At 41.7% G+C, this 23,156-nt stretch overlaps 1 protein-coding gene across 6 annotated transcripts in view; it reads left to right on the top strand.

Annotated features, from left to right (window-relative positions):
- The first annotated feature begins 1,098 nt into the window (after positions 1-1,098).
- LOC149230524 (hypersensitive-induced response protein-like protein 1) overlaps positions 1,099-23,156 on the top strand; it is a 163,190-nt gene continuing 141,132 nt past the window's right edge. For 2 of the 6 annotated variants that reach the window (XM_089379005.1, XM_089379000.1), the window contains exon 1: positions 1,100-1,372. Coding sequence is in view for 1 of the 6 variants with exons in the window: in XM_089378999.1 (XP_089235125.1) it covers positions 3,429-3,686 (258 nt within the window). In the remaining 5 variants the exon portion in view is untranslated. Of the gene's footprint in view, positions 1,373-1,562; positions 1,708-3,413; positions 3,687-23,156 lie in introns of those variants that run through there. The other 4 variants (XM_089379001.1, XM_089379004.1, XM_089379002.1 and 1 more) reach the window with 4 other exon arrangements.

Below are 23,156 nucleotides of genomic sequence, written 5' to 3'. Positions count from 1 at the left end.
TAAGGGTAGACCTGTAGATCTCTGGAGGATTCGGGGCGTCGGTTGCTCTGCAAGAGGTGCGAGCGTCATGCGGCCATTGAACCTTGGTGTTGCCATCGCAGTCGCTTGTCGAGATCCACGTTCTTCCTGCTTCCTGGTTTCAGAGCGATCTCTCCTCTCCTCTCCACCAAAATCCATATTTTAGTGTTAATATAACTCAAAAGTAATTATAATTTTTTTTCTTTCTTTTAAATTTCATAAAAAAAATGTTATAAAATTAAATGGTAACAAAATTATATTTTAATTTATATGATAAAATGGATCTTAATTGATAGCTTCTATTTATATCTTATATATTTAATGTGATAGAGAGTGTAAATATATCTTAAAAGTAATTATAATTTTTCTTTTCTTTTAGATTTAATCCAAAAAATGTTATAAAATTGTGAAATGAGAGATGGTTTTGGGCATGCTGTATTAATGAGCCATGGTATTGTAACAAAGTCTATTTACAAATTAATAATATCTATGGCAAAGTGGACATGAATATCCATAGTTAAACATATTGTTATATTATAATTTTATTGTAGGTATTCAAACTTTTAAGTACTTATTAATTAAATTTAAATTTACTTATAGAATCATTAGAATTTTAATTTATTGTTGTTACTTATATTTTATATATTTTAATAATAATAATAATATCCATTTTTAAGGTCACAGCGAAGTCAACACCAAATTGGTGTATAAGATCCCCTTGCTTGTGGGACAAGGGACCCACCTCCACACAACGATTTGATTGCTAAAGTCTACGAAGGCATACATACTCTACCCCTCCGATTTTGACCCTATGACCTCTTAAGAGGGAACACCTACTCTTAACCATTATAATATAATACATATATTATAATTTTCTTAATAATTACTATATATTAAATCAACATATAAAAATATTGAAACACTTGCTTACATTATACTCACACTCATATGCTGACAAACTTTCTTGACTCATAAACTTATCCCTAACAAAATTTGTGGGCACATGACTAGTGAACAACCCTATATGTCACTTCAAACTAAAAGCCTACCTTATATTCAAACTTAGGTTGAACGTAAAATTTATTCCGTATAGAGACAGCTCAAAATCATTACAAAAATGTCAATGGGGCCGTTGCCATTTTTCGGACACTCGATTTACAACATAGGCAAATTCGTCATCCTGAAAGAAACGAATTCAACCTAGGCAAATGCGTCATACTGAAAGAAACGAGAATTCGATGAGTGCTCTTTCCTTCCCAGTGGTCCAGTTTGGGTTTCCCACACGCTAAAAACCCAGCGACTACAACTTTACGCTGTATTTGACAAATTCCACCGACTAGCCGTATCAATTCAGGTAATCATTGACGTTTGCTTTAATGTTTTAAAAATAGTCCGTGCCGAGTGTATTTTGACAGAAATCGAGAACTTAGATTGAAAGTTCCTGTCACCTACTTGAATTACTCTGAATCGGACTAAATTTTGATAATATTTCATTCCTCTGTCAACGCATTTGCATTTTTTGTTGAACATTTATGGAATTGCTCGCTCGGGGCAAGTTTCGAGTAATTCCGTCTGTTATGCTGGAAATTCCGGTTGACACTTTCTTGATCCTCGAAATTGGTCTAACGTCGGGTTAAGCGAATTTTCGAAGCACTTTCTTGAACTCGTAGGTCACGGGCTGACGCTCTGGTGAATACAGCAATAATCCGGCTTTCTCTCATAAATTTAAGTTTCCTCGTACATAAGGAAAATCTGAAGTATCGCGAGAAATTCTTTTTCCTTGTTTTTCACTGTCGTGCATCTGGATATTTTAATTCGTAAACCGGCCATTCCAATTCGGAATCTATGACTTTTCATATAAAACTGCTATTTAGGTTTTATATTTATATTTATTTATTGATGTTTAAAATAATTGCCAGTCCGCAGTCGCCGGTCGCGTCCCTTTTTGAAGTTTTGAATTATAGTTACATTCCTTTGTTTGAGTGTTTTTTTTTTTTCATTGCCACGGCGTAATGATCAACGGTCGCGTTTGAGCTTTGAATTATTGGAATGATATCTGTAAGAGTCAGCTATTTTCTTTTCATTTATCATTAAATTTGTGAAACCTGTGGTTAAGGAAATAAATGCCAAAGATAACGATTGGGTGGGGACCTCTGGTCTCTGATTTTTATTATCCTTAATACGGGAAGCTTACCTTGCAATGCTTTGAAGGCGAAATATTCGCCTCTGTTCAGTCACGGGGGATTTCCAGGAAGCTCTCTCTTGTGCATTTAGATAATTGGGCGATAGAGAGATGCTTGTGCATTTTAGATAATTGGGCAATAGAGAGATGTACACAGAGAACACAATACTAAAATTCAAATGACGGTTTAACTCTTTTTCATTGTTTTTGTTCTTTTTCATTTATTCAGTTGTTTTTAACTCATTTTCATTCATTGAGTTTAGAATTCATTTTACAACTAAGTAGTTCAGTATGAGAGGAAGTTGACATATACTTAAAAATATATTAATAATAAAAGATTATTTTAGTTTTGCTATGATAAATGCTTGATGTTATATAAAATATTTTATTTTAGTCCTATATATTTTATGTGATAAAATGTTTGATGTTATGTAAAATATTTTATTTTACTCTTATATATATTCTATATAGTATTTAAAAATTACAATTTAAACAACTAAAAATTACACATTGTATTTTGTATTTTGCACTTTAAAGCAGTTTGTAAGTATTCATTGAGTTTAAAAGCTTATTTTACAGCCCAGTAGCTCAGTATGAGTGAATGTTTGATAGATGCTTAAAAATATATTAATAATTAAAAACATTTTAGTTTGTTGTGCTAAAATGTTTGATGTTATGTAAATTTATTATTTATTATTTTAATTTTATATACATTCTATATAACAATCAAAAAATATATAACATTTAAAAAATAAAATTTAAACCATTAAAAAATATATATTATATTTTGTATTTTAAAGTATTTAAACAATTAAAAATTACATATTATATTTTATATTTTAAAGAAATTTATAAGTGGAAAAATTTAATTATAATTTACACTTTAAAAAAATTTACAAATTTGATCCCTCCAAGTCAAATTAAATCCATACTTAACATTCGATCTATACTCCTAGAAAGCAAGAATTACACACTTAAAACCGTTGAAAACATACCTAAAGCAAAAGCCAAAGTGGATAGCTAAAGATGAGTTTCCATGTAAAGATTATCTCACCAACTGCCCAGCGTCTACCTAGTATGTATAGAAAACAAGGCTTTCACATCCCTTGTATGTATAAAAAACAGAAAGAAAGCATGATGCATCCAACTGTGCTGCATTAAATGCAATATATCCTGGGATATACATTCGGGATCTGAGGCAAATTGATCTGAATGTATATATTCCAGAATGCGTTGCTTTCCCGCTTTAAAAAATGTCGAACAAAATACATTACATTCCCACCTTAAAAAACCAATAAACAAGCGTCATAGTCGAATTACTCTCTTTGACGGTATCAATTCCTTGTGTGCATGTGTGTATAATCTAATTAACTGGGCTAGACACATATTTCAGGTCGTGTATGAGCTTTTAGCAGTTTGCATCAAGGTTTTTGGCATTTCACTTGTGAACCGATTTTCATATAATTTTTACACTGTTCGGCTTCGGGTATGAGCTCTCAGTCTCGTTGAGTTTTGACAGTCTTAAAGTATGCTGCAAAATTGAGATTCATTTCAATTTTTTCATGAAATTCAGATTAAGATGACACCAGTGTCTGTTTTTGCCTTTTATATGACTGTCCTTCCGCTGTCAGTTAAGATGTTGTAATGCGAAAAACTATGACTTAATAATGCCATTCTCTCTTCTTCCGGGATGGGAATGGTCTTGCGAAAGCTCAGGATATCGTTCTGATGACCAACTGGTTTTTACACACAATTAATATCTCTTAGAATTATTGTGTGAGAGGATGTCAGTGTCCATGATGGGAAACTGTCTTATGCAAAAGCCACTTTGGGTTTTGAATAAGTTGCAGTCTGGAAATTATAAATAGTAGATAGATGCTAGTATATCCTGTATCATTCTGCATTCATCCTACATGCGATGAATATATGGGTTGATGTCGGATACTCTCTCGTTAAAGATTGAGTTCTTTGAACAACTTAGAACATGCATATCGTATCCTCTACAATTGCTAATTTTAATCCTCGATCCCATGCAAGTGACAACTTGTATAAAATTGCCTACTAAGATTGGGTTGCTTATGTATTTTGTCTACTTATTTATGATTCAAGCTTTTCCTTGTTTCACGTGTTTTATTCCATTGTTAGAAAGGACGGTAATACCAAAATCCCGAATTAGCTGGAAGCGAAGTGCCTTTCTAATGGAGTAGAATATATGATATCCACTTTAGTGCTTGGACTACGTTTTTTTGGCAAGGAGGGATTTCTGCTAGAATTCAGGTTAACTGTATATGTACATTAGAGAGATAAGCCATGGGCTCTTCAATCTTTTATTAGGATCCCATCCAGTCTTAGCAGAACAGCTTTACTGTTTTTCAGATGGTAGGCCCAGCAAAATCTATCACAATCATATATAAGCGTACCTATACTTGGCATATATCTATTAGATATGCCAGGATTGTCTTTTTGATACCACTCTAATCATCATGATAACGAGGTTTATAATGTCTAAATAGTAAAAACAGACAAAATTTTCCTAACATCAGACATGTTCATAAAAGGACAAATTGGTTGCCTCTCAATTTCTCCAGGATTTGACGATTCCAGGGGTGATATCCAAGATAGCGCCTGCCCATGAGGCTGATATCCACGATTATAAGCCTCCGTTGCCTGTCCCTTGCATTTCTGGTAATGCCATAACTTGAAAATATACATTCAGACAGTATTGAAAGTCGCTGTGACATTCTCAATTGAACAAAGCAGGGGCACAATCTCATCTGCAGCCTTGTGTTGGATGCCTTTACATTCTCTGGCAGGTTGTTCAAGCTTCTGTTACAGGGAGCCTTTAATACTTACCAACAGATCTATCACCAACATCCACTTTCTGTTATCCTCGTCTAATTTTGATTTGAGGGCCTAGATTAAGATAGAAATGTTGTCTGCAATTTGTTCCTTAACTTTCTTATTGTTTTTGGTCATTTCGACTACAACATTTCAGACAGACAACTGAGTGTCAATCAGGTTGAAATACTAATCTTTACCTGGAGGTGTTGCGGGTGCCCTGAGTGGAGAAAATGATTGGACCTTCGATGTCCAACTTATCTCTTGTATGGTGCCTTGTCCTCCCATTGTTCTACAGTTCTTCCGCCTTCTCCCAAACCAGGGAAAGTGTCATGCTTCAAAAGTTTTATGGTGACCTTCAATTTGATTTAAATATCAAAATTGATCTTTCTTCCTATATCCTATGTCTGGCGTGTTCTCCTCCATTGAAGTAGGAGCTTTTCCTCTACACTAGTACATGTCTTGCCTCTTTTGGGCTTTGGTTTGAACAGAATGAGGATGTGACCTTCATCGGGGCATTACTTCGCTCCTATTCCCTTGTTTCCTTCCGCAACAACCTGGAGATAATTGGATCTCTTCCTTGCTCTCGTCATTGTTCATTTCCCATGCCACTTTCGTTTCCACCTCTTCCAAGACACGAAGGGATCCATTTGCAAAATGTATGGGATGAATTCTATCGCAAAACCGATGAACTCCAATTTCTTTGCCCAGTTAGTGTGCAGGGGATTGAACGGATTGTTGGGATGCAATAAAATTCTTTACTCCAAGAATGAGTTGCTTATAATCTGTTCATAATGATACTTTGCTCCCCTGCATGTCAAAGTAAACAAGCATGCTTTGATCAATATTTTGGTTTTGGTTGATATCCTTCGTCACCAATTGAAGAATGCCAGTAGGGGCTCTCTTCCCCAGTGGGCTTCAAAGTTAACAAGCATGCTTTGATCAAATGCAGCATAGTCTATTCACCATTATCTTTGTTATTATTTTGTACACAATGTTGCATGATGCAAAATTGAACATCACTTGTGAACATGTTACCTCTAACTCTTTAGGTTTGGGGTTATTCACCATTACCTTTGTTATTATTTTGTACACAATGTTGCATGATGCAAAATTGAACATCACTTGTGAACATTTTACCCCTAACTCTTTAGGTTTGGGGTTATGAAAGTAGAATTTAAATCTCCTAGAACAATCCTCGCTTTTTTAGATTTCTCCACAACTTCCCATATATCCTTCCCAGAGTGTCACAACATTCTTGGGAAAAATCATATGGGAATCCATTTGGGCCCAGGACTTTCCTCCTAAATCAAGAAGACTTTTCCTAACTTGGAGGGCCCTTCCTAGGATCTAAGCTTCCTCTTTGGAAACTTCCTTAGAAAGTATGTCATTGTGATCAGTCGATACAATCTTTAGGATGTTGTTGCATATCTCATTGATGGCCACATCTCTAGCAGTTTGGGGCTCTGTAAGGAGATCATGAAAGTAATTCTTTAATCCTCCTTTTATCTCTTGTTTGTATTCAAAATATGTTTCTAAATGAGACTTTAATCTGCATATCATATTTATGCTTCTATTTTCATGGTGATTTGGTGAAATAAGCCTGTTTTCTGATTGCTCTTTTTGAGCCCCCCTGAAGCAATATTTGTATTTCTAGAAAATTTCCTACCTTAGCTCTTTCTCTTTGCTAATCCTTAGAAGGGTGCTTTTCTTTCTTTCGAGTTCCTTTGTTAGTTCTTCTGATAGTATGACTTTGTAATTCTGGTCATTTCCTCCTCTAGCTTGATCTTTTGGGTGAATTTGTTTCGAAACACATTGATATTCCAATTCTTGATGGTCTCCTTTAGGGATTTGAGTTTCTGTTGCAATTTAGCTCATCACTTAGGTCCTGTCAAACTCAAACTTCTAATCAACAGAAAAATTCTGATCATCAACACCCTCCCAACCATTCTCAAGTCCACACATGCCAATTACTGTCGCAGAACTGCGTCAAACCTTAAAACTATGTGGGCTTCACATCCTCAAAAATCCTACGACTACACTCTACCCTAGATAGCTAGTCTCTCCATACATGGAATCTATATACCAATCTGATACCATGTTAAATTTCTAGACCATGGTAACATATTTTGTGTTCAAATAATATCCCAAAATCCCAGGTACCTTAAGTGTTAGGACCCCGAGTTGGCATCATGCCCTCGGGTGAGTCGGGCGCCCCACATAGGCTGCAGATTGTTCCAAAGGATGTGGAGATCAAGGCGGTGAACTCAAGAGCTAAAGTGTCGGGATTGGCAGATAATGTGCCGATTCAAATTGAAGATTAGTAGGGTTGTTTGGACTTCACAATGATGGAGATGAATGACTTTGACATGATATTGGGGCAGGACTTTCTGAAGGGCAACAAGGCAATTGTTGTCCCGTTTTTTGATGAGATAATGTTGATTGGAGAAACACGGATGTGGGATTTACCTACTCACCAACAAAGAAGGGAAGTGAAGGTGCAGCATGTGTTTGCACTAAGTATGACTAGGGCAATGCGGGATTCAGATGTTGAGACATATGTGACAGTCATCAGGGAGGTTGAGGATGATGATGGAGTGGGGACGCCTATTTCAACTGAGATTTCTGATGTATTGGCAAAATATGCAGATTTGATGCCCGATGAGTTGCCAAAAGTACTTACACTGAGACGTGCAGTGGACCATCACATTGAGCTAGAGCCGGGGAAACAACCCCTAGCAAAAGCTCCTTATTGTTTATCAGGGCCGGAGTTAGAAGAGTTGAAATGACAATTGAAGGATTTGACTGATGCAGGTTTCATACGACCTTCAAGGTCCCCATATGGTGCTCCAGTATTGTTCCAGAAGAAGAAGGATACAAATGAGTTGAGGATGTGCTGTGATTATCATGCTTTGAACAAGCAGATGATAAAGAACATGTATCCTTTGCCACTTGCTGCAGATTGCTTCGATAAGCTTGTGAAAGCCTGAGTGTTTTCCAAGCTGGATTTGAGGCATGGGTATTATCAGGTGTGGATAGCAAAGGGGGATGAGAAGAAGACCGCGATTGTGACGAGGTATGGGAGTTTTGAGTTCCTTGTCATGCCATTCGGGTTGTGCAACGCTCCTGCTACGTTTTGCACATTGATGAATGATGTTTTGCGTCCATATTTGGATTCGTTCATGGTTGTATACTTGGACGACATCGTGATATTCAATGATAACATGGAGGATCATAAGAAGCACTTGGCTTTGGTGTTTGAGGCACTGAGGAAAAATCAATGTACTTGAAGAAGTCAAAGTGTATGTTCGCCCAGACCGAGATTCTGTTCCTTGGACACATAGTGGGTCAAGGTCACATACAGATGGAGTCGAGTAGGATATAGGCGATTGAGGATTGGGCCGAGCCGAAGAATGTCCATGATATGAGAGTGTTCTTGGGGATGACCAACTACCAACGAAAGTTTGTAGAGGGGTACTCCAAGGTGATTGCACCACTGACAAACCTTCTGAAGAAGGACAAGCGATGGAATTGGACGAAGAAGTGTCAAGCAACATTTGAGGATTTGAAGAAGAGGATGGTTACAACACCGATACTGAGGCTACCTGACTTCGAGAGACCGTTTGAGGTGCACACAGATGCTTCTGATTTTGCGATAGGGGGAGTACTCTTGCAAGATGGGCATCCGGTGGCATATGAGAGTCGAAAGTTGCAAGATAGGGAGCAACGATATCCGGTTTGTGAGAAGGAGATGACTGGATCATCCACTGTTTACAAGTATGGAGGCATTACTTGATTGGGAAGCCTTTTGTTGTCAAGACTGACAAACTTGCATTGAGTTATTTTGCATCCCAACCGAAGTTGTTAGCGAAGTAGGCTCGTTGGCAAAAATTCTTGGCAGAGTTCGACATGGCTATTGAGTACCAGCTAAGTAGACTCAATGCGGTTGCAGATGCCCTTAGCAGGAAGGGACAGTTGGCTGCATTTAAGGAGGAAGAGGACCAAGCTGAGCGCAGTAGAAGTTGGGTTCAGATGACCGGTGAGATGCAGAGTAGACTTCGTGCTAGTGTGGAGATCGATATTCAGGTGAAGAGCATTCTGAAGCAGGTGAAGGAGGGGAAGACTCAAAAGTTTTTCCTATGAGATGGACTCTTGTTCTATGGGAACTGACTTTACATTCCGAAGTCATTTGGACTTAGGAGGCACCTCTTGAAGGAGTGCCACGATTCTCCATGGGCTGGCCACCCAGGGCAGTGTCGTTCTTTGGCATTGTTGGAGAGGGGGTACTTTTGGGAGAAGATGAGGGAGGATGTGGAGGAGTATGTACATACGTGCATCATTTGTTAGGATAACCAGAGACAGGTAGGATTGTTGCAACCTTTACCGATTTCAGAGAGACCATGGATGAGTGTTTCCATGGACTTCATCACTCAGTTACAGCAAGTACAGGGGTATAATGGGATTATTTCTGTTGTCGATCATTTTTCCAAGTATGCTGTTTTCATTCTGACGAAGATACCATGTGGAGCCAAGAAGACTGCTGATATATTCTTCAAGAACACTATGAAGTATTGGGGAGTGCCATTGAGTATTGTGTCTGACCGAGATCCGTGTTTTACAAGCAAATTTTGGAGCACTTTGTTCAAGTTGGTCGGGATAGAGTTGCTGCAGAGTTTAAATTACCATCCGCAGATAGATGGGCAGGTGGAACGGGTTAATGCACTGCTGGAGGACTACTTGAGAGTCGAGACATTTTGTGAGGGATGATAAGAAAAATTGGCCTGAACTCTTGGATGTGGGTCAGTTTAGCTACTACTTGCAGAAGAGTTCCGCAACCAGGTATAGTCCATTTGAGTTGGTCAATGGACAAATTCTAGTTTCTCCACACATTGTGCTACCGAGAGGATTTTTTAGGAGTCTGTATGCAAAGAGATTATTGACAGCATGGGAGGAGTCTTTAGAGTTAGCACGGGTGCACTTGCATGATGCTGTAGGGAGGATGAAGAAATGGGCAGATAAGGATAGACGGGACGCACACTTCGATGTTGGGGATATGGTTTTTCTGAGGATCACCAGAGATCAGTTTCAGCCATTGAAAGGGACTACGAGATATTTGACGAGGAAGTATGAAGGGCCATTCCGGGTGAAGAAGCGAGTTGGGGAAGTTGCTTATGAGTTGGAGCTTTAAACCACATGCGTTCGAAACATCTTGTGTTCCATATGAGTCAACTCAAGAGATGTAGACTTGATGCACATCATCCTGAGAGGATAGCACCACCGAGGGGACCAACCATGATTGTGGACAGACCGAACTTGATTTTGGATAAGATCTTGGATCTTAGGACTATATGTGTCGGGAGTGCTGCATGAAGGGATTTCTTCGTTAGATGGAAGGACACACCGGAGGAGAGTGGTTGGGAAATGGAGGATTCACCGTGGAGATGGAAAAAGGAGATTGTGGAGTTTAATGATGAGCTGGCGCGATCGATAGTAATGCCGAGGACGTTAGGACCCTGAATCGGCATCACCACCCTCGGGTGAGTCAGTCGCCCCACAAGGGCGCACATAAGCAAAGCGCGACACGAGCGCGCCCAAGTGCGATGATGGGCAGACGTGACCCGAGTGTGATGGGTGCACTGGGCGACACGAGTTGGGCATTCAAGTGGGCACGCGCTCGAGCGAGGCGACACGGTGGAGAGCGAGCGACTTGGCAAAACATGTCGGGGCATAAGCATGCGTAGGGGTGCACACCTGGGCAGCGCGCTCGCCCACCCCTGGGCGTGGGCGAACCAAGGACAAGCGAAGGTGAACGATCGACCAAGTGACTAAGTATGGAAAGGAAAGTGTGACGGAGAGTTTATACAGTGGCAGACTAGACGAGCTGACACATAAGCTAAAACACATGAGCTGACACATGATAAGATGGAGGGGTGTGGAGGTAACCCAAGCGCGGGTCAGCTGGTGGGTGGATGCCTCAACCGACGGATCTCCACCACTTAACACATTCGGTGGGAGCATATATATTGTGGAGTGGTTGATTGGTGTTGGATCATCAACTGTAGACTCAAGAACCAAATGGGAGTTCACAGGGCGAAGACCGAGAGGTGATACACGGTCGTAGGCAGAAAGTATAACATCTGAACGGTAAGGCAGGGAGAAGGGAGATGTGCCCGCACTGTGGGCGAATCGACACCATTGAAACACGTTTAGGGTGCGGGTAAGACCTGTCACCCGAAAGTGCGGCACGATAGTGCGAAGTGTTGGGGTGAACACCACTATGCGGTAGGCAGCAGTTTGACACGACATCGAGGAGCAACAACACGACCGCGTAGGTCGAGGTGTTGAATAGGTCAATAGCATGCAGAAACTAAACCATCGTGCAACGAAACTCGGGTAGAGGCCGAGTTCGAGCAGATTCGACCTCCCCTTGTACATTATGTAACAATAAATTTATAAATGAAATTATAAATTTGGAAACTCGTGTTGGTCTCGATTTTGCATGGTTGGTACTGCTGTTATGTTTATTCTGCAAATAACATAATAATGAAAGAGAACAATAATAATAATGGATGTAGGCATAGTCCGGAAGACATGAAAAAAGTTAAGTATGGATGTTTTGCTGGTGTTGCACGACACTCCAAACGGGAAAACTGACTTGGGCCGTGACATTAAGCTTTACAATGTATCAAAGGTACTAGATTTAATGCTAGAAACTAAAACACATATTAGAATATTCATAGGTCTCTCACAAATCAGATCACTGTGCACATGTCTCTCCCATATCACATCACTGTTAATTATTATAGAAGTTAGAATAACAATGACGTAGACAAACCCTACTTCATCACTTTGAACGAAAGTAAACTTGAATACTTAAACCCTACCCTGAGCCCTCTTATATAGCACAAGAAGGTCATCTAAGGTTTAGAAAAAAAAAGAACCAACTCTTGGATCAATTCCCATCCCTTGATCTATTTCTAGCCTTTGCATGAAGGAATTATCTTTAACCTCCTTGGGACCTATGTCTCCTGCCTGATATTAAGTTTCCCTCACGCCCTTTGTCTAAATCTAGATGAACCCAACCAAAACATAATTTCGCTAATTTTGAAAAGGCAGTTCAAAAGCAAGTAATTTTGAAAAAAAATAAAAATTATATATATATATATTCTTCCCCTAAAATTGGCAAAGAAAACTACTAAAGTTAGACTGTTAAAATTAGAATTGGCGTGCCCTTATAACATAAAACTATTTTCCATAATCAATGCACCATACAGGACTGAAAACCACACCCTAATAGTGGTTGTAGGGACTGTTACTACCACAACAAGGTATTCCCTAGGTCTTTAATACATGCAACATGGCCAAAAGACACTTCTGAGGTATAAAAACAAACAACAGTCTCCTAGATGATAAGCAGTTTGGTGGTAGCATTCTTTAACCAGGTTATTGGGTCCACTTTTGGTAGTCACAAACCCACTCTCTCGTACTTCAACTACAGTGTACTCTTCATTGAGTTGGGTCTATTGGCCCACTTTTATACACTCTTCCTTTTGTATTTATGCCTCTTTACAACACTTAGCAGATGGACACATCAAGATCATATTCCAAACAATGAGCAATTTAGTGGTAGCATTTCTTTAGGAATTGAGCAATTCTATATTGATGATGGGTGGGATTCATAAAGTCTTCCACTTTTATCTTGAGTTGGCTCATCACTAACCCACTCTCTCTTCAGCTACCACTGACTCTACATTGAGTTGGACATGCCTACTCACTCTTTTCCCCAGGAAAAAAGCGTAATTTTATTAGTAAAAACAAATTTACATGTTACATTTGCTAAGAGCCATAGCATCATCAAGTCTATGACTGATGATAAGCAGAAACATACAAAATCAAACTAATATACAAAGAGGAGAGAAGCTAGGCTTTTCTCCCTTTCTTTTTTTTGACCTTGCGCCATTCCCCTTGGGATGACGAAGAAGAGACAAGTGCAAGTTGATTGCCAGGTTCAGGTCTTGCATTGTCCTTGTTTGAGTCTGAATTTTCTAATGAATGGATACGTTTATACCCACTAGTTTCCATTGCTTCTCGAAAGTTTGTTGTTTGTGCCTAATTGTCCTGTGTTTCATTGGGGTCCTGAGTGTGTTCCCCTTGTTTTTCTGGTACCTGTGCTGTCTGGTTGATCTCGGTTTGTGTGGTTTCCTCCTCTGCTTCATCTTCCTCCTCATCCAGCTGGGGTGGAAGGAAATTCTAGCCTTTAGGTTGTTTCCCATTCTTCTTCTTTTTGCTGGTGTCTTTCTTGCTTCTGGACACATATTTTGAAGGTGTCCTGTTTGCTTGTAGATTCTACAGTTGAAGGTTGTGTTCTCATAATCAAGAGGCTGAGTCCAATTCCTCTGTTTATGGATCAGTTGTATGCGGTTCGGTAAGCCTTTGCTGAGGTCTACTTCCACACATATCCAAGCATGTGTGCAAATCCTTTCATTAAATATTTGGGTATCCGTCTTGATATAATTCCCAATGATGTTCCCAATACTTGTGAGTACTTTCTCATTCCAGAAATGAAGAGGTAGATTGTGCAGTCGAACACACACCGGCATTCTGGTGACAACCATGGTGTTTGCATCAAAATCTGGGAACCAAGGAGTGTTGAAAAGGCCTGTCGATCCCCAGAACCATGGTCCAGCCTGTATTATACTGTCTCTAGCCTCCGCTGTAGGGAATTTAACAATGAAGAACCCTTTAGAGCATAGGTGTATTTCACAGTTTAGTGACCATTGGTCAAAATCCAATGAAAAATCTCCACTAGTTTTGGCCAGAAACAGTTAAAACGACACATAATTGCTTGTGATTCGAAAGAAGCACAGTGCTCCTCTATTTCTATATTGTCTATATTAAGTTCTGGGATGGAGTTCAGTGGCTCCACAGTATACGGGCTAGGGGATGTACCAACATGTTTTCTTGGTTCTGAAGCTGTTCTTTTTCCTCGAAGTATATTCTTGAAAGAGAGTCCTCTGTTCATTTGCTTTAGTTTTGCTTCTGTGCTTTTCGAAGTACTGCCTCCATAAACATTTCCGGTATTGTATGTTTTATTGGCTGGACCAACACCACCACGAAGCCTCAGGTTGAGGGTTATGGAGGATGCTGCTAGAATATGGTAATCTTGTAATAACTTGGTGTCCAATAATGCTTTGCCTCCATATATAAGATTTTGCATTTGTGCAGGGTAACCCGCCTTTAGCATGATGTTGTGCTTTAGTTTTTTCACACTGTCTGTTTTATTAACCCATATTAACAAAGAAACCCCAACAGGTGATTTAATAAAAAATTGAAAGCGTATGCGGGTTACCAGGTACCGTGAGCCATACTCCCACTTGTTTCCTAAATTCCGCTCAACATAGGGAAACCCATGAGTCACAGTGGTCTGGATGGAGCAAAGGATGACGAAGATAGAGATCAGGTCCAGCGCAACAGTGACCAAAAACGACACATGGGTCAACTGTGTCGAAGGGTAACTTATGATGATGAGGCTCATTAGATATAGGGGGCGAGAAGACAGTCTTTTGGCAGTGTTCGAACCGTCTGGTGCCGACGAAAACATGAAAATAAATTGCCCAACCCCCGAATTTGCAAAAGGCAGGAGCAACTGAATCAGACGTCCTGCCGCCACCCCCATTCCGATATTCCAACTGCACGCCCGCAAATATTCGCTCGAGGGTGTGCCTTGTTGGGTTGTGTTATATTCGTTCCATGACTAGCTCCCAGGTTGGGGGGGGCAGAGCCCCCCCTTCGTTGCGCCAATTGCACAGCGGGGGGGTCATAGGGGGTTTGAGGGGGGCAGTTATGCCCCGTCTACGGGGTCTGGGGCAGCGACCCAAGGGAATTTTTTTGGACCCTATATTAGGTTGGGCAGACCTACCTATGGTTTTGTGCATGGTTTGGGTGTGATGGTTTTTGGTCCATGGTATTGGATGCTTCAACATGTATAGATATGTATTGTAACATTGAAAGGAACATAATGAAAAATCAATCTGGTAGTCCCGATTTTGGGATCAAGGGGAAAATCTTTGTGTTTATTTGTTTTATGTGTTATGCTCTCGCCTTTGTTTATTTTCTATTTTTTAGAATTCATATGTAGGTAATTTCTGTATGGGGTTAAAACCAACATGCCTCGCATGAAATCGGAGCCATAAGCAATACAACAGCTGCCATAGGGATTCGGGACGTGTGTTCTGCTAGATTCTTGTAGTCTATACTCTGGATAAAATGCAGTTGTCGTCTGTCGCAGGGACGCCAAAAAAGACCGCTCCAATGCAAGCCAGGGAAACCACCGTGACCTTCCCAACCAGTGTCCTTGGTCAACATGCGAGCCACCCTGAGTATCGTTCCAAGCGACCGCTCCCAAGCCCTCATTCTCACCCAGTGTAACCCTAGCTCCGCTTTGCGCCATTTTTCCACTTTACTCTATTATCTTCCATGCCTACTCACTCTTATATCCTCCCTCTCCCTCTTCATTTGTCTTTATAGCACCTCTTTATCATATCAACAAGCCAAGATCGTAATACCTCAAATGATAAGTAATTTAGTAGTGGCATTTCTTGAGTTATCAAGCACTTCTATATTGACGGTGGTTAGGTATTCACATTAACTTGGGTCATCACAAACCCACCCTATATTTTAGCTATACTTGTTATTTTATTGAGTTGTGTTATCACAAACCCACCCTATATTATTTCAGCTATATTTGTTCTTTCATTGAGTTGTGTCATCACAAATGTGACACCCTCCTCCCACATCTACCCAAGCAACTGGAGTAAACATGCAACGAGGGGGCACGATGATATGATTCGACCTTTCAAGTCACGTTAAGGAAGTGGAATCGATGGAAACACACCATACAAACCTTCAACATCAGCCTTAAGACCTTCAGGAACCAATCAAACACTTTAGGCAACTTGCCCTTGGGTCCCACTGAACTTTTGGACAACTACACCTCTAGACACTCTCATGCTATGGGCATGCCAGTGTCCAGGGACCTCTAGACGTTCTCACAAGCCTGCAAGCTAGCGTCGAGGGACTCTTTTTATTAGCGCTATGCCAACCTCCTCGGGATTTGAGCCACTTTTTCAAGCCCAGAGCCCAGGTCACTGCCCATAATTGAATCATGTCTTCAGAACAGTAAAATAACATGGAAATGACAATACAAATGCAATCATTTGAATGAGACCTTGATTGGACCCTGTTAGCTCTGCTACAAACTTCAACAGGTTAAGGTCAAATTTGGGTTTGTCTGCGTTGTTCATGCTTAAAAAAGGGACTCGCATCAGCCATCTTTCTCATTTTCTTTCACTTTGCTTACACTCGCATAAACCCCGCTACCTTCATTTTGCCTCTAAAGCCTCGGATAAACCCGCTCTCCCTCAGGTTTCCCCTAAATCCAACAAAGTCCTTTTTAGCCCCTTTTCCTTAAGCCCCGGGCGCTTAACCTACGAACCCGCGCCCATATAACCCTTCGCCTTAACTGTAGCCGTTGATTGCCACACCCCGATCTGACAATCCCACGCGCCCATAACCTGCCCGCCTATCTCCCACCATCCGATCACCTCTGCCACGATCGGACGGTAGTCACTCCTCTCGATCGCGTGAGTTGCCCACTCGTTAACCCACGGGGAAAGTGGTTTTCCTTCACCACGTGTCACCCGCTGACTGTGATTGTGCTGCTCTGTACGATTACCACCATCTCTGAAAAGCAGTGCGGGGTGTTGAAATTTGGTACCGGAGGACAGGTGGTTCCCTTAGGCTTTGATCTTTGGCCTAGGGAAAAGTGTCCAAAAGAATTTAATTTTTTTCCTAAAGTGACTTTATAATTTTATAAAGTTAAATCTAATTTAAAAGTGACTTTAAGTGATAAAGTTATTAAGTCTAATTTTAAAGTGACTTTTATAAAGTCAATGAAAAATTAGAAAGGAAAAGTGACTTTGGAAATAAATGACTAAGTGGGTCTTTATTAAAGTGGGGTGAATTAAAAAATAGAAAGTGAGATTTAAATGAGCATTTAATCTCAACCATTGATCTAAATCTATTTCAGCCATTGGATTTAGAGATCACCCAAAAGTCACTTGGATCACCCAAAAGTCACTTGGAGTTATATTAAAGGAGGAAAAGGAGGAAAAGGTCATTCATTCTTTCATGAGCAGATTGGGAGAAGGAGAGCAAGAGAGCAAGAGAGATTTCTGAGCAGGAAGGAGAAGGAGACAGCAGCTTGGCACACATTCCAAGGCAGCAGTTGAGCAGATTTGTACAGCTGATTCAGCACATAGTGAAAGGCAGATTTTTGCACAAAAATCGAGGAGCAGTTTGCTGATTTTTCTGCACACAAAACGGAGGTCGTACAGCATTTATTGCTGTCCTGTTTACTGTAATTTCCAGATTGCTGTGAGGCACGGGAAAGGAGATAAGTTGTAAATTTGCTTGCTGATTTTTTGCTGAATAATTCTCACTGTAAAAAGACAATTTTCAGAAATAAAGAAGAGCTCTCAAACTGGTTTTCCCCAAGAGTTGTAGGGGGTTTTTCCAGGGTCAAGTTGACCAAAAATATCAGTGTTTTAATGTGTTTTAATGGCTGTTTTTAATTGCTGATTTTTAATTCTGCAATTTCCAGCGTTCTGAAAAATTTCCAGAATTTGTGTTTTCAGCAATATTTATTTTTTTCAGTCTGTTAAATGTATAGTTATGGGAATGGGCATTTAACTACATGGGAGAAATAAGGAGAAACTGAAAACCGGGGTGGGAAAACAGAAATTTTTACATGGTATCAGAGCTTGAGTGCTGAAGGGCAGTTTGGGACAGCAAAAAGAAAAATTACAGTTGCTGATTTTTTCATAAACAACAGTTTTATCTTTACTACAGCAGTGCTATTTTTCAGTTTTAGGACAGCAGGATGTCATTGGGATTGAGGGTGGAGGATAGGCTGGATGGGCATATAAATTACAGCGTTTGGAAGGAGAGAATGCAGAGTATCTTTGAGGAGGCAGAAGTCTGGGATATCATGGTGCATACCGCACAGAACCCTGTTGTTGTGCCCACTGATGTTACTCAGTTGGCTGAGTATAAAAAGAAGAACAATAAGGGTAAGAGGCTGATTCTAGACGGAATCAAAGACCATTGCATTCCTCATGTGAGAGGAAAGAGCAATGCCCATGAGATGTGGACAACATTGTCCAATCTCTACCAGAGTACCAATGAGAACCGGAAGATGGTCCTGAAGGAGAAGCTGAAGAACATTAAGATGGGTAATGATAGTGCAGCTGGATATCTCACAAAGATTACCAATGTGAGAGATGAGTTGGCAGCGATTGGAGAGGCCATTCCATCCACTGAGTTGGTGCGTATTGCAGTGAATGGCCTCCCCCGTTCATGGTTGAACTTTGCTGATGGGGTTTATGCACGTGAGACCCTTCCCACATGGGAGAGGTTTTGGGATGATTGCATTCAAACAAAGATCAGGAAAGGACAGCTTGGGGCAGCCAAGCCAGTTGAGCAGGATGAGGACGTAGCACTGGTGGCAGGAGGCAAGAAAGGCAAAGGGAAGAAGCAGGCTTCCACAAGCAGTGGTGGGGGCAAAGGCAAAGGTAAAGGTAAACAGGGGAACACACAGAAGGACTATTCCAAGGTGAAGTGTTGGAATTGTCAGAAGATGAGACACTATGCAGTTGTGTGTCCGGAGAAGAAGAAGAAGAAGGGGAAGAACCAGGACGTGGCAGCTTCAGCAGAGATTGAGGACTTTGCAGGTCGTTTTGACCGGGAGTTTGCGTTCACTATGTGTGAGTCCTCTAGTGCAGGATCACCTGCCACACAGGTTCAGAGGGAGCATGCTTTTCCCTCGATTAGCGGAGCATCTTCAGGTATCTGGTATGTGGACAGTGGGGCTTCACGTCATATGACAGGAGTCCGTGAGTACTTCTCAGAGCTTTCAGAGAGGCACTGATATTGAGGTAGTACTTGGTGATGACAGAGTTGTTAGAGCAGTCGGGGTGGGGACAGTGACATTTCAGAGGGAGTCCAAACCTCCCTTGAAGGTGTCAGAGGTTCTTTATGTGCCAGGGATGAGGAAGAACCTCATATCCGTCTCAGCTTTGGAGGACAGAGGATATGACGTACTGTTCAGGGGAGGACAGGTGTTGATGTATCCCAGGGACACTCCAGCTGATTCAGCTAGAGTGATAGGTGTACGCCATGCAAAGGTGTACAAGTTTGCATTCCAGCCCCCTTTGGCATTGAGCTGTAGTACCGACAGCAGAGCTAGCAGTTCTGAGCTGTGTGAGATTTGGCACCGCAGGATGGGACACATGTATCATGGAGCCTTGAGGACATTGCGGGAGATCACCACAGGTGTGCCAGATTTCAGTACTGATCACTTTGATACTTGCAGAGGTTGTGCGATGGGCAAGTTTGCCAAATCCCCTTTTCCCAGCAGTGACAGCAGAGCGACGGGGATACTTGATTTGATTCATTCCGATGTGAGCGGTCGGATGTCTCATGTTTCCTTGAGTGGATATGAGTACTATGTTTTATTCATTGATGATCACTCCAGGAGGACCTGGATTTATTTTTTGAAGACCAAGAGTGAGGTTTTCAAGCGGTTTCAGGAGTTCAGAGCTCTTGTGGAGACTCAAACAGGTCGAAAGATCAAGTCCTTGAGGTCGGACAATGGAGGAGAGTACACCCTTGGAGAGTTTGTTGACTATTGTGCGGAGGCAGGCATTAGGAGGGAGTTCACTGTTCCTTACAAACCCCAGCAGAACGGGGTTGCGGAGAGGAAGAATAGATCCATCATAGAGGCTGCCAAAGCCATGATACATGATCAGGGGTTACCATTGTTCTTGTGGGCAGAGGCCTGCAACACAGCTGTTTACTTGCAGAACAGGAGTCCGCATCGTGCTTTGGGGCACATGACTCCGGAGGAGGCTTTCTCTGGGAAGAAGCCTGATATTGGTCATCTTCACATCTTTGGATGCATTACATACTCCTATATACCCAAAGAGAAGAGGACCAAACTAGAGCCCACCGCAGAGAAGGGTATCTTTGTGGGCTACAGTGAGACCTCAAAGGCCTTTCGGATTTACATTCCTGCACAGAGGAGAGTTGTTGTCAGACGGGATGTGAAGTTCGAGGAGGACAGGGCCTTTAGGAGGTCACGGGAGTTAGAGTATCTGGATCAGCCAGACCCTCAGCAGCAGTTGAGTCAGTCGCAAGGATCCAGTGGGCAGGGATCAGGAGGATCCGGAGGTACATCTATGAGGATGTCAGGTCCATCAGTGAGCAGTGGCTTGCCGAGCCAGAGGGGTGGTGCTCCGGGCAGCATGCAGAGCAGTTCACAGAGCAGTTCACTAGGGAGTCCACTGATGGACAGTTCACACGGTACCTCAGCTTCTACAGGTTCAGGTGCAGGCAGGAGGACAACAGACAGACAGTCAGGAGTTCAGGCTACTGATGGTGATGAGGAGGAGGAGTTTCATTCTCCTATGGGAGAAGCATGCTCAGGGAAGAGGAAGCCCAAGTGGCTTCAGGACACCTTGAGAGATGCCACATCTGTTGCTGAGCCGAAGAGGCCGGTCAGGGGGAGTAGACCACCTGAGAGGTTCTGTAGCTATATGGCGATGGTTACCAGCATCCTTGACTCTGAGCCTTCTAGCTATGAGGAGGCAGCTAGCCAGCAGGTCTGGAGAGAGGCCATGCAGGAGGAGTATTCTTCTATCATGAAGAATGATGTTTGGGAGGTGGTGCCGAGGCCTGAGGGCAAATCCGTGGTTACTTCCAGATGGCTTTACAAGGTAAAGCATGCTGCAGATGGCAGCATTGAGAAATTCAAAGCGAGGTTTGTGGCTAGAGGGTTCTCCCAGGTAGAGGGAGTTGATTATGAGGAGACCTTCGCTCTCGTGGCTCGATATACTTCGATCCGCTCCATTATATCGATAGCAGCAGAGATGGGTTGGAAGATCCACCAGATGGATGTGAAGACCGCATTTCTCAATGGCTTCATACAGGAGGAGGTGTACATTGAGCAGCCACAGGGCTTTGAGGTGCATGGGAAGGAGTCCCATGTGTGCAGATTGAAGAAGGCCCTTTATGGCCTGAAGCAAGCTCCCAGAGCTTGGTACTCCAGGATAGATGCATACTTGCAGGGGATGGGTTTCACAAAGAGTGAGGCAGATCCGAACCTTTACTTTATTGTGATTGGTGAGGAGCCTCTCATTCTGGTGCTGTATGTGGATGACTTGATCATTACAGGTGCAGAGAGACTCATAGAGCACTGCAAGAGAGATCTTGCGGCGGAGTTTGAGATGAAGGACATCGGCTTGATGCATTACTTTTTGGGTTTGGAGGTGTGGCAGGAGGAGGGGCATTTCTTCCTGGGGCAGGGGAAGTATATTGTGGACATCCTTAGCAGATTCCACATGGAGGATTGTAGACCCATGTCGACACCGATGATCACCAACTGGAAGAAGCTTCATGCTTCGGATTCCGAGTTGGTGGATCCCACATTGTACAGGCAGCTGATTGGTTCCTTGATGTGTTTGGTCAACACTAGACCAGATATCTGTTTTGCAGTCAACACGATGAGTCAGTTTATGTGTGAGCCTAGGAAGGTTCACTGGGTGGCTGCAAAACACATTTTGCGGTACTTGCAGGGGACAGTGGATTATGGTCTGGACTACAGGCAGGGAGATGGAGTGAGATTGGCAGGATACACTGATTCTGATTGGGCAGGTTGTGCTTCTGATAGGAAGAGCACTTCAGGGTGTTGTTTTGGGTTGGGTTCAGCAGTAGTGTCATGGTTCAGCCGGAAGCAGCAGTCAGTAGCACTGAGTTCAGCGGAAGCAGAGTATATGGCAGCCAGTCTAGCTAGTTGTGAGGCTATCTGGCTTCGCAAGATGTTGTTTGGCTTATTTGGTCAGCCGTTGAGACCTTCAGTGATTTACTGTGATAATCAGAGTTGCATTAAACTCATGGAGAATCCAGTATTTCATGACAGGTCAAAGCATATCGGGATCAGATATCATTTCATCAGAGACTATGTTCAGAAGGGAGCTGTGAAGCTTGAGTATATTTCCACTGATGAGCAGGTTGCAGATATCCTTACCAAAGCCTTACCACGGGGCAAGCATGTCTACTTCAGAGACAAGATGGGTGTGGTGAGGAACACCTTCCTCGATAAGAGGGAGTGTTGAAATTTGGTACCGGAGGACAGGTGGTTCCCTTAGGCTTTGATCTTTGGCCTAGGGAAAAGTGTCCAAAAGAATTTAATTTTTTTCCTAAAGTGACTTTATAATTTTATAAAGTTAAATCTAATTTAAAAGTGACTTTAAGTGATAAAGTTATTAAGTCTAATTTTAAAGTGACTTTTATAAAGTCAATGAAAAATTAGAAAGGAAAAGTGACTTTGGAAATAAATGACTAAGTGGGTCTTTATTAAAGTGGGGTGAATTAAAAAATAGAAAGTGAGATTTAAATGAGCATTTAATCTCAACCATTGATCTAAATCTATTTCAGCCATTGGATTTAGAGATCACCCAAAAGTCACTTGGATCACCCAAAAGTCACTTGGAGTTATATTAAAGGAGGAAAATGAGGAAAAGGTCATTCATTCTTTCATGAGCAGATTGGGAGAAGGAGAGCAAGAGAGCAAGAGAGATTTCTGAGCAGGAAGGAGAAGGAGACAGCAGCTTGACACACATTCCAAGGCAGCAGTTGAGCAGATTTGTACAGCTGATTCAGCACATAGTGAAAGGCAGATTTTTGCACAAAAATCGAGGAGCAGTTTGCTGATTTTTCTGCACACAAAACGGAGGTCGTACAGCATTTATTGCTGTCCTGTTTGCTGTAATTTCCAGATTGCTGTGAGGCACGGGAAAGGAGATAAGTTGTAAATTTGCTTGCTGATTTTTTGCTGAATAATTCTCACTGTAAAAAGACAATTTTCAGAAATAAAGAAGAGCTCTCAAACTGGTTTTCCCCAAGAGTTGTAGGGGGTTTTTCCAGGGTCAAGTTGACCAAAAATATCAGTGTTTTAATGGCTGTTTTTAATTGCTGATTTTTAATTCTGCAATTTCCAGCA

Source organism: Pinus tabuliformis, chromosome J (genome assembly GCF_031772625.1).
Source record: "Pinus tabuliformis cultivar Carrire ecotype Pingquan chromosome J, CPIR1, whole genome shotgun sequence".
NCBI lineage: Eukaryota > Viridiplantae > Streptophyta > Pinopsida > Pinales > Pinaceae > Pinus > Pinus tabuliformis.
This window is presented reverse-complemented; position numbering and strand designations above follow the sequence as displayed.